The following is a 14,933-nucleotide window of genomic DNA, read 5'->3' as shown; positions in this document are numbered from 1 at the left end:
AGGGATTGGCAGTATGTTTAAGTAAATAAAATAAATAAAGTTAGAAATTTGTTAAACGAAACTGCTGCTTAAATGGAACAGCTACTTCTGATATGATTGGTATCATACTTGAATGCAGCCACCCAGTTCACCTTTCTGTAGATGGAACTCCGGGTAAACGAAACACATTTTTCTGGTCCCCCTTCAGGTTATCTTTAATAAGAGTATACTGTACACTTGCTCACGAGAATAAGTCTCGCAGGCTATCTTGGTGAGTGGACCCTGCTGACCGTCACCATCTGGTTGCAGGGAGCGCACCTTGAACAGTGGTTCCCTTTTTCTTGTTGCAGGATGAACTGGCCCGTGTGTTTGTGACGCTGTTTGACGCTAAGCACCTGCTGTCCCCACTGCTGTGGAACATGTTCTACAAAGAGGTGAGAGGCACGCACTGGTCTGTGTATTTGCCCTCTTGAGCAACTGCCCGATGATGTGACCTGAACATTTCTCTTCATTATCAGAAGATTTTTGAGCTGCGGCCAGGCTGGCCTCTTCTTAGAGGGGGAAATTAGTGTAAGCACATTTATCGTACTTCATCGTTCTCACTTGTACATAACCATCATCATCGCAATCGGGCTGGTTCGTTGCTGTTCTGAGCCGAGGCAATCGCGGAATAAATGCTCCTGCTGGTCCTGCCTGGTGAAGTCTGAAGCACTGGTATATGTCTGAAGCACTTGCAGAACAATCAGCATAAACAGCACCAGTTCAATCATATTGGCAAATGCAAGTATAATTACAATGACCATAGCTGTATCACGATGAAAAAATAAGGTCGTTAGCAAAATGGTGGGTTCACGGTCATAAGGTAAGGCATAAGATTTAAACAGCCATTTCGCAGCAGTCCATAAGATGCTTTGGCGGTAGTTGAGTTGATGTGAAGGAAACGCTGCTGCCACTTTGCCATCACACCTTCTGGAATGGCTTAACAGCAATCATGGCGGGCGTGTGACTTGGAAGAAGTGTGGTATAATTTAGCGTTTCGTCTTACTGTACATCTTGTAAATACCCCTAAAGAACCAGTAGGAAAGGGAAGATGGAAGCTTGCGATGAAAAATCAATAAACAGGCCTTTTGTCGAGCCGATGTTTCGACAAGCGGACTTGTCTTCCTCAAGGCTAGAAGAAAAGTTCTGTTCTGTTCTGTTCTATTTTGTTCGAGCCTTAAAGGCTCGTTCACACCGAAGGTGGGGCGGCTAAAGCAGCGAGGCAGCAATGCGGAAATTGGGAAAAACCTCCTCTCTGCACTCCGAAAAGGCTCTCAGAACCATGCCCTATCCCGCGGCGGCACCTCTCAACGCTGCGCGCAAAGAAGGAAAGGAAGAAAAGGAAAGAAAAGACTGTGGTGGATTGTTTGCTCTCTCTCAAATGCCGATCTGCGACATGCCTGTGCCTCGCTTCTCCCTTTTCCGTCTCTGCACGTAGAGACCCTTCTTTCTTCAAGGCCGCACGCGGAGAAAGAGGAAAAAAAAAGAAAGGAAGCCGTCGCAGAGAGTTCACTCTTTCTCTAATGTTGATCTGCTTCTCTCCGTGTGGAGACGCTCCTGCTTTCTCAGTGCAGAAGGTAGCAGCGGAGACGCAGTCGTTGTCGTTGTCTTTATAGAGTGTTGGCCTTGGACTTAGCCGCGCGCTACTATGCTTTGCAAACTGCGTGCGAAATGGATTGATTGACTTGCTGCAAGGCAAACGCGTGCAGACGCACATCATTGATTACTTCAATTAATGATGGATGTCTTCTGATTTGTGAATAAATGCAAGTCTTCTGGAGCTTTCCCATCGTGTGTTCTTAAGTGAGAGGGAAATCGCTTTGCACCGCGGCGTTGCTTCTCGGTCATGTGACCCGCTGAGCGCTTCCTCAATCCTCTCTGCTGGCTGTGTGAAAAGGACGGCTCTCTCGGTCGCGCGTGGCGTGGCTGTAAGGCCAGTGCGGGAGTTTTGAAAGAGCTGCGCCGAATGAGCGTCGAACTCCGCAGAAAACGGTATATTTAACACGCAACGGTTGTTTTCTTTTATAGACTATTTGATAGAATAATTTAGTTCGTTATATCTATTTACCAGTCAATTTTACTTCGTTGCAACGAGGTTTAAAATGCATGGTTCTCAATGGAGCTTTCAAGGGGAATTTCATTTACTTCGTTATATTCATTATCTCATTATATCTCCTTACATTATAACGAGGTTTGAGTGTACCTTGAAACAGTTCGTTTATTTTAGGGAGCTTTTAGGCTAGGGAATTTTCAAATCATTCGCACCATGTGTAAAGGCTGAGACGTGCGACTGGATGTTCTATTTAGTGGGAGTTGTAGAGCATTTCATCTATTGCCTATATCATTGGTTCACAAACTAGTTCCAAAATTCATGTCACATAGATTGGAAATCCAATCAGGCTGGTTTCTGTTATTATGTTGCACATCCATGTTACACGCTATGGAAGTGGACAGTTGCAAACTTAAGGGGGGACATGGGTCTTTAAAATTTTTTTTTCTGTATTTGGCTCAATCTTGACCAAACCTCACCATCTTGGACAGTTTTTCATGCTGATTTCAAATATGTAATTGTTTCTGACATGGCTTCAGTGGATAAAAAGATATTAACATCTGTAATTTAATTAATTATGCACTTCATTGGGGGCTTTTTGGCAACTTAATCAAGTCAGATCCAAAAAATAAATGCATAGCCCCAATGCTGAGGGCTTTCTGTATGGTGTGATGCTATTTTTATTAATTTTTAGGCATTATATAGATAAGAAAACAGACCAGCACTTACAATGGATATACTGTTCAATTTTCGCTCATTACTATCCATAATTGTAATTAACAGTATGCTTCTAGAGTAATCAAAATAGCATCACCCCATAGGTAATGTTATTACAAATAAAATGATACCAAGTTTGTCATTCTCAATCAACAGTAACATATAAGAAAAACCCCTAAGGTTTAGTGTGGTGCACAAAAACATCAAACTGAGAAAAACGCATTTAAAGTTTCTAATAACTGTAACTTTTGCTAAAGTGAAGCTAGAGCAATAAAAATGGCACCGTTGTATAGCTCTACATTATGTGAGTATGGCTGTACCAAATGTGTTAATGCACCTTCCCAAAATATTTGCCACAGCTCATTTAAAAACTGTGTACTGGCCGTTGAATCAGTATAAGGAACCCAGTCTACAACTTTGTGGCTGTTCTAGTGCACTGAAAACCAAAGGAAGACACATGTTATATATAAAAACATCGCCCTTTTATACATAAAACACTATTTCAAGTAAAACACACATTTTTGTCCCAGACATCCTTACAATTCTACAGCATGCCAGGGCTGTATGCAGTGTCTCTTGCAGGCTTATGTCGCTTTGCAAGTGTTGCCTTTGTTGAACTGCTCTGCAGGTGCTCCCTCCGCGATTTGTGAAGCCTGGTTTTATCCTTTTCAAGGCCACGACGCATGAAGAGATATCCTGCACTGTAGCCTAGCTTCTCAGCAATTGCTTCATTGCTCTTCGTGGCCCCCTGATTAAAGCGGCTGATGGCTTCAGCCACTGCTCTTTCTACGCTGTGCAGTGAGGCATGGGTGGTCTTGGGGACTTGTTGCCAAATTGTAGCGTGTAAGCTCTCACTAGGATTCTGGGTGATCCCATCACTGCACCTTTCCAACAATGCTTTGTCGCTAAGCCTCATAAACACAGGCTCTAGTGCCTCACAGACGAAATCGGGCAGGCTGTTCTTGTGCGGTGGAGGCACCTCACTATTGGCTATGGCCCTGTTGAACTTGCACCATGAATCTGTTCCCTCAGGGCAGAGGTCATGTTTGGGTGCCTCGTCTGTTGATGACATGTGCCTTAGTGTGGCCAGCACAGCCTTTTTCATGCCTGGCACATCACTCTTGTGGCTCCTCAAGGCATAGCCATAGTAAGAGGTAATTTTCTTTATTTTGTCTTGAGTGAGCCTACCTTTTCCGCCAAGTGACCCACCTTGAGCTTTTTTCTTTTCGATGAGCGTTCGTAAGGCAGCCCCCATTCGTTTGTGCACATGGTTGATGCAGTCTTTTTTTTCAACTTTTATGTATTCGTAAACTTCATCCTCAGTGAGGGCATGAAAGGTTTGGCTATCACCATCTGAAAGCATTGTTGTGTACCGAAGCTTATGCTTTTCTAAGGAGCGTCGGAAGAGGCGTAGGGCTGCTTCTACTTCCATCTGGCCAGCCTTGCAGTCAACATTTTTCTGGCACACAGGGGTGTGCTGGACGAGCCAAGCAGCGTGTCCCTCCTCATCTTCCTTTGGTCCAGTGGCGCAGCCCAGGCAAAAGTTTGAAAGTACAACGTGATCAATAACTAAACCAGTGTACATTTCAATTATACAACCAACACAGATATGGGAGCTGTGTCCATGGGTAAGCCACGTGCCATCATAAATGACGTCGACGTTGCCCAGTGGATTGCCAAACTCCGCATAGAGTTCTTTGACGCGGGCAACGCTAGTGGATTCGCATTCGGCAGCAGTCGCACCGCAGGCTTCCCGCATGATTTTCATGTGGCTTTGATATGTTTTCTGGTGAAGCCCTCGATGCGAAATATTCATCGCGGCAAAAAAGCCCGTCAGAGCTGTTGCCCCTTTGCCGATAGTATTCATCGCTTTCATGGCACGCAAATTCACTTCAAAAGGCCTTACTTTGGCCTGGCTATTTTCGGCAACTCTCGGTGAAGAAAACCGTTCTTCGCGAAAGTCGCAACTGCTGCATGCGGGCACGAGTTTTGAGCACAGCCCATAGTCTCTTTTTCCCTTGGAGAAAGTCATACTTTTTGAGCCGCACTAGGGGCAGGGGAGAAGTCCAAATAGCGAGTCCATCGCTTCTATATCAACAATGGCAAATTGCGTGCCGTTTTCTTTGTCGTCGCCCTCCAGCTGAACGTCCAGCAGCTCAAACTTTCGTGCTGTCGCGCACTGCGATGCCAGGGACTCTTTTAAATTCGCCGCACGTATGGAGCACTCGGCGAACTCGTCCGCAGAGTAAAACGTCGTGTCGACACGACCTTGAATGGTTCCAAGTAGTGCCGGATGACGATCCGACGACGTGATGATCCGACGAAGTGCTGCAGCTGGGCCGAATAGAGTGCACCGCTTCGGCAGGCATTCGCGCCAGCGAATCGTCGTCTGAATGTGCTGCCTCGGCAATAACAGGCACTTGCGCCAGCGAGTCGTCGTCTGAATGTGCTGCCTCCGCAATAACAGGCATTTCCGACAGCCCGTTGTCGTCAGAGTGCGCTGCCTCGGCCATCTCCGGCGTTCTCGGCGGCGCGCAGGCCGCTCCCTTCTGCCGCGCATTCCACGCTCGCTTTCGTTTTCTGCCGAAAGCTTGACGAGTGTTCTTCTTCAGGCGAGCTTCCCAAGCCATGCCGGCGAAATGCAGAAAGACGTATACGTCGGCGACGTCGGTACACGAGCGGGTAGCAGACGAGATAACACGCACGAGAGCAGGCGCCGACGGAGCAAAACCAAACAAAAAAAAAACGAGCGAGCAACCGTGGCCGCGCCGCCGTGCCAGCCAATGGTAAGCGCGAGACGAGGGGCTCGCCGGCGCGGGTGCGCTCTAGCCAATCAGCGGTCCAGCAGACGGCTTCGCAAAACGGGGGAGGGCAGTCGCTGTGTTGGAGCTACGCCATTTTGAGAGCCCGCAAAACGCGCAGAAAAGAACCAGCTTCAAAACAAGCCCAAGATGGCGCCGATCCGCCGGCTGCTTCGCTGGCGGCGCGCGCGGGAAGTTCGAACAAATTTTCTGTTTTGCGGGTTGTTTTGCGACTCCCGTGATGGTTTGAAAATAGATTTTAACCTATTTTTTATCGAATTTAGCGTTAATAATTTGAGGAGAGGTGCTTATAGGTTCAAAGATTCGAAAAATGTGTTTTTCTCAAAATCGATTTTTTGGCCATCTTTTACTTTTCTAAGACCCGCGTCCCCCCTTAATTGAGCTGCTGTCATCTGTAGTGATTCTCTGACTTAAAGCCTTGTAATCAAATACACTGATCTTGCAGAGAGCTTAAATTGGTCTGTTAACAACCCTATAGAAGTTGTTCTATGGGCATTTGTGCAAAACTGTCAGAGTTGTTTCAGTGTCTTGGAAAGCTTGGAAAACTTTTAATGTGTAACAAAAGTGCGTCTATATGTTCGTCATTATTCCGCTTGAGGTTGGAAGACATAAAGGCGTTGAGTTTCCTAATATACACTAGAGGAAAGTCTGGCAATAGTGTCTATGGGAGCTGCAACGCACGGCTCTTCAGCGAACATGGGAATGATGGGTAGTACACACATTTGTCTAATTTTCGTACCTCTGGCCTGAATTTGGCTCCGTGTGTGTTCGTGTAGCTTAAAGCTGTTTTTCACGAAAAATAAATTAGCAAATGTTCAGCATTTGCGCTTCACAACCTTATTTTTTTAGGCTTATCATTTTGAATCTAGTCACAACATTCAAAAGGGTTCGTTCTTTTCTTCAAAACAAAATTGTAACCAGCCATAAACGAAGCCGCAAGTACGATTCGCCACCCGCAAGTACGAAGACTAGGCACATGTGTGTACTACCCACCATTCCCATGGTTGCTGAACGATTGCAGCGCCAGAGTCCCCTCTAGTTAATATTAGGAAACTGTATGCATAAAGGGGCTCTGCAACATTTTTGAGCATGGTCAGAAAATGCTGCCGGTCGGTATTGAGGCTCCGGAGAACAGGTGAGCCAAATATTATGGAGCAGCACGCGACCTGGAATTCACAATAAATGATCAAAGTCAGCTTGATTGATATGTGGGGTTTAACATCCCAAAACTACCATATGATTATGAGAGACGCCGTATTGGAGGGCTCCAGAAATTTCGACCACCTGGGGTTCTTTAACGTGCACCCGAGTCTGAGAACACGCACCTACAACATTTCCGCCGCCATCGTATTTCCGTATTTACTCGATTCTACCGCGCCCTCGATTGTAACGCGCACCCGATTTCTACCGCGAAAAAAAAAAAGTAAGACATTGATTGCAACGCGCACCCATTTTTCTCACTGGTCCGCACGATCACACCACTCGAAAAAACGACTCCTTTCGGGAGCGTCTTCCATTTATATATGAGGTACGGGCGAAGCTTGTGTCCATCTGACGTGTAACAGAGCGTTGCCGTCACTGTAGCTTTACCGTGGACCGATGTCAGCACGCGAACTTCCTTCGCCCCTTTCTTCTCGACGGTTGTGGTGCCAGACATGTCGAAGTAAAGAGGCGTCTGATCGGCATTCCCGATTTGCCCAAGCAGGTAGCCGTTGTTGCGCCGCAAGTTTAGGACGAACATCTGAAAACTGTGAAGCTTTTCATCGTACTCCTCCGCAAAACATTTCGCATATGCATGTTCCTCTTCGGAGGGAAAAGCCTTTCCTCTTCATAAAGTTAGTTAGCCAGCACCTGCTCGCTTTAAACTGGCTCCGCATTAGACCTTTTTCTAAGACTAATTGCATAGCCCGCACTTGGAGCAGTTCTGTCCTCATGGGCCGCTGTGCCGCTCGCTGCTCAAGCACATGCTCGCCGAGCAGCTCTTTAATTTGCGGAAACCGACCCTGCTGTGGTCCACTGAAGCCTTTGCGTGAAGCTTTGCTGTCGACAATCTTCTGCTTTTGTTTCCGCCGGTCCCGCACGCACGTTTTGGGAACTCCGAACGACCGCGATGCGGCCCGATTTCCGTCCGTTTCTGCACACGCGATGACTTTTCTTTTAAAAGCGGCATCGTGGTGCACTTGAGTTTTTTGAGTCGGCCCTTCCACGCCGTCGATGCTAATGCACTACTGGATGACGAACTCCTCAGCACACGTACGAAGTGCCGCACATGGGAAACACATAGGCAGAAATGGCCATCGCGCCATGCCGACGCACGTAGGGGGCGGCCATTTTGGATTTGTCGATGGCAATAGATTGACCGTAATTTTTTTGTTCGTACTCGATTCTAACGCGCACGCGATTCATGAACTCAATTAACTGGAAAAAAGGTGCGCGTTAGATTCGAGTAATTATGGTAAATGCTGCTGCCGCAACCGGGATTCGATCCCGCGACCTGCGGGTCAGCAGCCGAGTACCCCAGCCACTAGACCACCGCGTCTTTCATCATTTCTAGAGAAAAGAGAAAGCAAACATCAAGGTCAGCTAAAAATTGCTTTCTCTTTTCTCTAGAAAGAACGGAAGACGCTCAAACATTGTGTGTAGGAGGCCATCTATCAGCCATTGGCTGATTTGAGCAGGGTGCGCTTGGTCGTTACAGTGCTCGCCGCGGGAGGCCACAACTTGTCCACGTGTGCGCATGTGATCACACGCAAAAAGCTGTGTATTCGAAGTAAAAAATAAAAAGTGCTTAAGTTCACGAGGCGCACATCACATATTCTTTTTTGCCCCTGCCATCCCTCCCTGTTTAGCCTCCGTCGCTTTCGCCGGGATGAGAGAAGAGAGAACACGATTGCAGCGTGCGACAATTCTTTATAACTCCACTTGTACTGGACAGATTCTTACAATATTTGCGGCGTTGAATTTGTGAGGTAGTAAGCTCTTTAACTTAATCCGTTTCACGGTTACTTGAGGAAGTGTTTCAGGGCCCCTTTAAGGGACAAAAAGAAAGTAAAGTTGGTTAGGGAACAAACAGGTGTTAGGGGAGTCCAACTGGAAGAAGAAAAAAATGGGCATGGGCATGCAACGTGTAAGCAAGGTAACTGCTGGTCATTAAGAGTAATAGAGGGGATTCTAAGACAGGGCTAGTGGGTGAGGAGGAGGGAGTTAATTAGTTGGGCAGATGAGATTAAGAAGCTCGTGTGGATGATGTGCCACCGCAAGCGCAGGACCGGGTCGACTTGAGGAACGTGGGAGAGACCATCGCCCTACAGTCGGCGTAATGAGGATGATGACAATCATTTGTTGATGGCTAGAAAAGAACTGCTGCTGTCCGATGCGCTTACAGTTGTGCCCATCTCATCATCATCTCTCTTTGTCATCTTGTTGTGCCTATGCAGGTGGAGCTGTCGGACTGCATGCAGACACTGTTCCGGGGAAACAGCCTGGGCAGCAAGATCATGGCATTCTGCTTCAAGATCTACGGGGCGTCGTACCTGCACAGCCTGCTGGAGCCCTTGGTGCAGCCCCTGCTGCTGCTGGCTGATGGACCCAGCTACGAGGTGGACCCGGCACGCGTGGATGACCACGAAGACGTCGAGGAGAACCGCCGCTCCCTGCTCCAGCTCACCCAGAAGGTCTTCAATGCTGTCATCTCCTCCTCGGACAGGTACTTATCATCATTGTACCACAGCACTCCGTTGCCGAGTGCAACGTCACGATTTCGGTTCCCAGTCCCAGCGACCGCATTTCGAGTGAATATAGGTGCTTGTGTGAAGCACTATTGAGGTGCCGGTTAGAGTTAGAGAGCTTCATGTGGTCAACAGTAATCCAGTGCTCCAAATCTTTGGTGTTACTTTTAGACCGTGTATTATGAAAGTTTATAATTTATTCAATGAATAAATCAGTGCTGGGTAGCATATTGGAAGAAAGGACTTTTCTGTGTTAGCAGTGTTGCAGGTGTACACCACCTGCTATGAGATGCCCTCATTTCCTGGTGCATGTGATGAATGAGAAGTGAGGTGTGTATATAGCTTTTAATGTTGTCTTGTTGTCTTCATAGCTCTAGTAGTTAATGTCAGTGGCACTCGCTTGCTCAGTGATGGCTATGTAGCGCTCTCTGGTTGGTGAACAGTGCCTACAACCAACAAAGACAGTACCATATAAACCGAAATATAGGTCGAGATTTTTTCAATAAAGTAATAAGCTAAGGTCGCCCCTCGTCTTGTATAGCGGTGTCTAGCCGAAAGTGCGACGCATATGGCTTGCATGTGGTTGTGAAGCCAGACGCGGCCATATCCACATCCAAATCCAATCGCAGTCTGTTTTTTTTGTGTTGGTGATTTGCTTCCGATCTGTTCCGAGTTTTCGTTCCGCTTGACATTGCGCTGCATTTTAGTGGCCCTTTTTTTTTTTTTCGTTCACTGAATACGTCTAGGGGTGCGAGGAGGCAGTACTCAGCTGCGTTTAAACTAGATGTTAAGTTCACAGAAGCGAACGGGAATATGGCTGCTCAGCGCCGCTTTGGTGTATCAGAAAAAAGCGTGCGCTATTGGAGAGCGCAGAAGAGAAGCTGCAAATGTGCAATCCTCGAAAAATCTTGTTTCGTGGACGAAGTGCCGTTCATCCGCAGCTGGAGGATAAGCTAGCGGACTTCGTGCGGGAAGTTCGTGCGCGCTCGCTGCCAGTGACCGTGGATACCATTCGCAAGAAATCCGTGGAACTCGCTCGGGAAGCTGTGCTCACAGGAGAAGAGTTTCATGCACCGAACTCTTGGGTGCGTCGATTCATGCGACGCAAAGGATTTTCTCTCCAGCGGCGCAAATCCATCTGTCAAAAGTTGCCGGAGGAGTTCGAGGACAAGCTCGTAAACTTTCAGCGCTTCGTAAACCGGCTTCGGGAGCAGAACGATTACATGATGGGGCAGATTGGCAACGCCGATGAGACCCCCGTGTGGTTTGACATGCCTTCGTCGACCACGATCATGCAGCACAGCGCCAAGGATGTGAAGCTGTTATCCACTGGCAACGAGCACTCGCGCTTCACCGTCATGCTGGCATGCACGGCAGATGGTAGAAAGCTTCCGCCCTTCATCATTTTCAAATGCACGACAATGCGACAGTTGCGATGGTTGGTAGAGGGGAGCTCCGACGATCGGGATGGAGTGCGCCCGATTCGCAAATAAATGTGGTTCGGCAGTTTTGGGTTGTTTTCCTTTTTTTTCTTTTTCGGTAACCTAAACTTGGGGGGTCGACCTATATTCCCACTCGACCTATAGTCCGGTTTATACGGTACATTGTCATAGCTTCACCAACTTTTCACTCTGGGTCCCAGATGAGTGGCTGAGGGAGCTGTCGATGTGTGCAGGTTTCCTCCCCAGCTGCGCAGCATGTGCCACTGCCTGTACCAGGTACTCAACAAGCGCTTCCCCAACTTCCCGCACAACATCAGCGCTGTGGGCACCGTCATCTTCCTGCGATTCATCAACCCGGCCATCGGTGAGTGCCCCTCTTCTGTTTTGCCTCGGTTGCCTATGAACAGAAATATCCAGAATGCACAGAATGCTGGAAATTATTGCTATGTGAAATATTACCACACAATAACTTGTAAGTCCTGAATTCTGAGCATGGCTTGAGGTTCTTTTTGAGCAGCAAGAACTATTTCACTGAACTGGCAATAACGAGCATTCGTTGCTTAGTCTTGTGCTGGTTCTAAAACTGTTCACGTAAACCGCAGCTGCCAGGTATTCTGGTATAGTGCTTTAAGAACTGTTGTACAATAAGGGCGACACTTGAAGTCTGGCATGCGCATTTTATTACAGACCTAAAAATCATATTTTTTACAGATGCATAGCAGTAAAAAAGAATGACAAGATAGCACATGGTGTGAGAAGGAAAACAGGCACACGCAGACTTGAATATTAGTTTATTGAAAAAGTCAGAGTTTCACCCCAAGGGCAGAGCAATAAGTGCGATAGCGAGCAATTGTCGAGAAATTGTCATGTTATACAAAGTGAGGCTGATAGCTAACTTTTTTTAGATCCCATCTCGCAAAGCTCTACAAAATGCCGGTGTAAGAGAATATGGCCACTCCGGGAACACTTTTTACACAGTCCCTTCGTGTTGGAAGTGCAGCCATAGAAGGGCATGCGAGCTGTCCGATGATGGCTGCCAAGATAACGACGGCAACCCCACTTAAAGGGATACCGAACTAAATTTTTGCCGCCAAAATTTTAGACCAAATTGGAATATCGGGTGTGAAAATCAATAGGTACAATCTTCATTTTAGGCATAAACTAGAGGAGCATAATGAATTCAGTGAGTTTTTCAGAAATGGTTGATGCCGCGGCACTGTGGACTAAAAGTGACGTTTGAGGACGTTACACTTGTTCGAAGCAGGCATTACAACAATGTTCAACGTCGCTCACGTCTCCAGCCAACTCAGATCCCAGTGCGGTGGCGAACCATGCTCCCGGCTAAGGTGAAGCATCAGTGCTTTTGTGGATGGGGGAGAGTGAAATGAAAAGATAGGCGGAGAAAAGGAAGAGGAGGACAGCTACACATGCACTCTGCACGCACCTGGGAGAATGTGACGTCACGGCCTACGCTTGTGTGTAGCCACCGCACGTTGATAATCCACCAAAAATACAGCCAACTGTTCAAATATGCCCGAAATAAACTCTGTTTATCAGAACAGTGGCGTATTCCGAGTAGAGTTTCGATGTTTTGATCAGTTTTTTCAATCTATCTTTCAATATCTGTTCGAAATAATGGTTTGCAGTTGCTGCCCTCATGGCATTTTATGCTCATTAAAGACGGGCGGCCAGTGTTCTCGCTGCTCCAACACCAAATGTCCCAGTTGGGGTGATGTTATCACATGCGCCCTCCAAGTGACAAAGATTGGCCAGCTCGTTCGATCTCTGCTTAAGCCGCATTCGTCAACCCCACTTGGATGCTGTTACCCGCAGGTAGAACGTACAATGTGCGAAAGCTTTTATCAACATGGACTTTGTGTGAAACAGGCCAGCAACGGCGACGGCGATGGCAATAATGTGCGTACATATAATTGCTGTGACAATAAAAGAACAAAAATTGCTTTTACAGCTGTTCCAGCAATATCTACAAGGATGACATGAGCGACAATATTACTGACAGTCTTGTGGAATGTATGCTTCACTCGTGTGCTCTCCTGTCTTTGCAGTGTCCCCATACGAGATGGGCATAGTGGACCGGCAGCCATCCTCACGCGTCAAGAGGGGCCTGATGCTCATGTCCAAGATCCTGCAGAACATTGCCAACCACGTGGAGTTCAGCAAGGAGCAGCACATGCTGCCCTTCAACGACTTCTTGCGGGCCAACTTCGAAGCCGGTCGCAGGTCAGGAACACCTTTGGCTGTCTACTTGTCTACCTGGAATGCTGCTGGAGAGTTTATTAGACCTTGACAGTCAGGGGCATTGGGCGTACATTTGAAAGCATTTGCAGGTAAAGCAGAAAGGGCTAGCTGTCAGCAAATTTTGCTCCCTGGTGTGGGAACCTATATGCAGTTGGAACACCACTGAAATATGACGGCAGTAACCCAAATAGCCAAAAAATTAGCATCACCCAAAGAGCCCACTTGAAGAACTAGATACTTAGTGGGTTTAAGAAGACAAACATACATAAAATGGACTCGCGTAATGAATTTAGCAGATGGTGAAGTAAACATAAAATGTATTTCCTCCAATGTCAGCATGTAAAGAGTGTCAGCTGTAACAAAAAATATCAGCTATGATGAGGGGATTTCTGCAGAAGATACAACTTCAAGAATACTTTGATTTGGGCGAGTTGGCCCATAAAACATGAATGGTAAAGATGAAAGAAACAAGTCCTTTTGTATGTGTTTGTTTCGTCATTGTCATTTGTGCTTTTCAAGTACACTCTAAGGACGCAACTTCAATATTAACAGGTTTGGACTGTGTCAACACTTCCCTTCTCTCTGTGCTGTTCTTCCTCTGTGAAAGTCATCCAATCATAGCTCCCTTGTGCTGAAGGCAACTGTGGGGGGCAGTGCTTATCAGGGCACGTGCCGTTGCTGCAGATGGGTGATGCAGATCACGTCTGACTGTGAGTCGGTGGAGCCCGGCAGCCACAGCATGTCGTTTGTGAGCGATGCCAATGTGCATGCACTGCACCGGCTGCTGTGGAACCACCAGGAGAAGATCGGCGACTACCTGTCGAGTTCGCGGGACCACAAGGCAGTCGGGAGGCGCCCCTTTGACAAGATGGCCACCCTGCTGGCCTACCTGGGGCCACCCGAGCATAAGCCCATGGACTCACAGTGAGTCACTTATTAGCAGTAGAACTGTTTAAGCTTTCCGTTCTGCCACTTTGAATGACCAAAAAACTAAGTCACACCTAGCACAAGCAATGCAATAGATCAGTCGGCACATGCCCCCTTTGTCTGTTCATCTTAGGATTGACTGTAATATAATTCATAATCTAAGTCACAGTATAATTCACAGTCTTGCATTGAACATGAAGTATAGGGAGCTTTCGGTCTAATGAAGTGTGTGGTTCACTCATGCAAGCTTAATAAAGATGAGACATTATCCCAACGTGTGAAAGAATGCCGCATGGATGATTGACTACAAATAAGGACATAGTGTTCTTGACAGTGTACATTTTAAAAGTATAGTTATTGTCCATTTTCCTGTATCACCTACCAATTTTGCAGATAATGAGGCTTATAACCAGCACATACATTGAGGTAGACTTCATGTGTGTACAATGTAGGGGTACCTTCATTGGATGCTTTCTGGAGAAAACAAAAGAGAAGCATAGAAAAGATAAGTGAAAGAGAAAAAAAAAGAATGCAGCAGAGAGTTAAAAAGAAACAAGAAGAGATAGTACCTTGCTAATTAAAACTGTGCTAATTGAAACTGTGGCAGTTAAGACCGTGCTAATTTAGCAAATACTAGGTGGTCTAAATTTCCAGAGCCCTCCGCCATCGACATAAAAGGCGCTTTTGACAACGTAAGCCATAAGGCCATATTAGATGGGCTAGCAGCGACAAACTGCGGTCAAAGGACGTACAAATATGTACAGAACTTCCTTACTAAAAGAACTGCTGTTATCAGATTAGGAGAACACGAATCCAATGTCTTCCACCCACCGAGCAAAGGCACACCACAAGGCGCTGTGATCTTGCCTACGCTTTTCAACATAGCCATGATTGGTCTAGCCCAAAAACAGGAAGGTATTCCCGACATCCGACACTCCTTCTATGCGGATGACATCACTGTATGGACAGC

General features: G+C 46.9%; 1 protein-coding gene across 7 annotated transcripts in view; it reads left to right on the top strand.

Moving 5' to 3' along the window:
* Positions 1-14,933, top strand: part of LOC119168574 (neurofibromin 1) — a 237,568-nt gene that overhangs the window by 121,797 nt on the left and 100,838 nt on the right. For 4 of the 7 annotated variants that reach the window (XM_075890501.1, XM_075890503.1, XM_075890499.1 and 1 more), the window contains 5 exons: positions 330-413; positions 9,045-9,313; positions 11,011-11,141; positions 12,844-13,018; positions 13,691-13,960. In XM_075890501.1, the coding sequence (XP_075746616.1) occupies positions 330-413; positions 9,045-9,313; positions 11,011-11,141; positions 12,844-13,018; positions 13,691-13,960 (929 nt within the window). The remainder of the gene's footprint in view (positions 1-329; positions 414-9,044; positions 9,314-11,010; positions 11,142-12,843; positions 13,019-13,690; positions 13,961-14,933) is intronic. The other 3 variants (XM_075890506.1, XM_075890504.1, XM_075890502.1) reach the window with 1 other exon arrangement.

The sequence above is a fragment of the Rhipicephalus microplus genome, chromosome 3 (genome assembly GCF_043290135.1).
Source record: "Rhipicephalus microplus isolate Deutch F79 chromosome 3, USDA_Rmic, whole genome shotgun sequence".
NCBI classification, from domain to species: Eukaryota; Metazoa; Arthropoda; class Arachnida; order Ixodida; family Ixodidae; genus Rhipicephalus; species Rhipicephalus microplus.
This window is presented reverse-complemented; position numbering and strand designations above follow the sequence as displayed.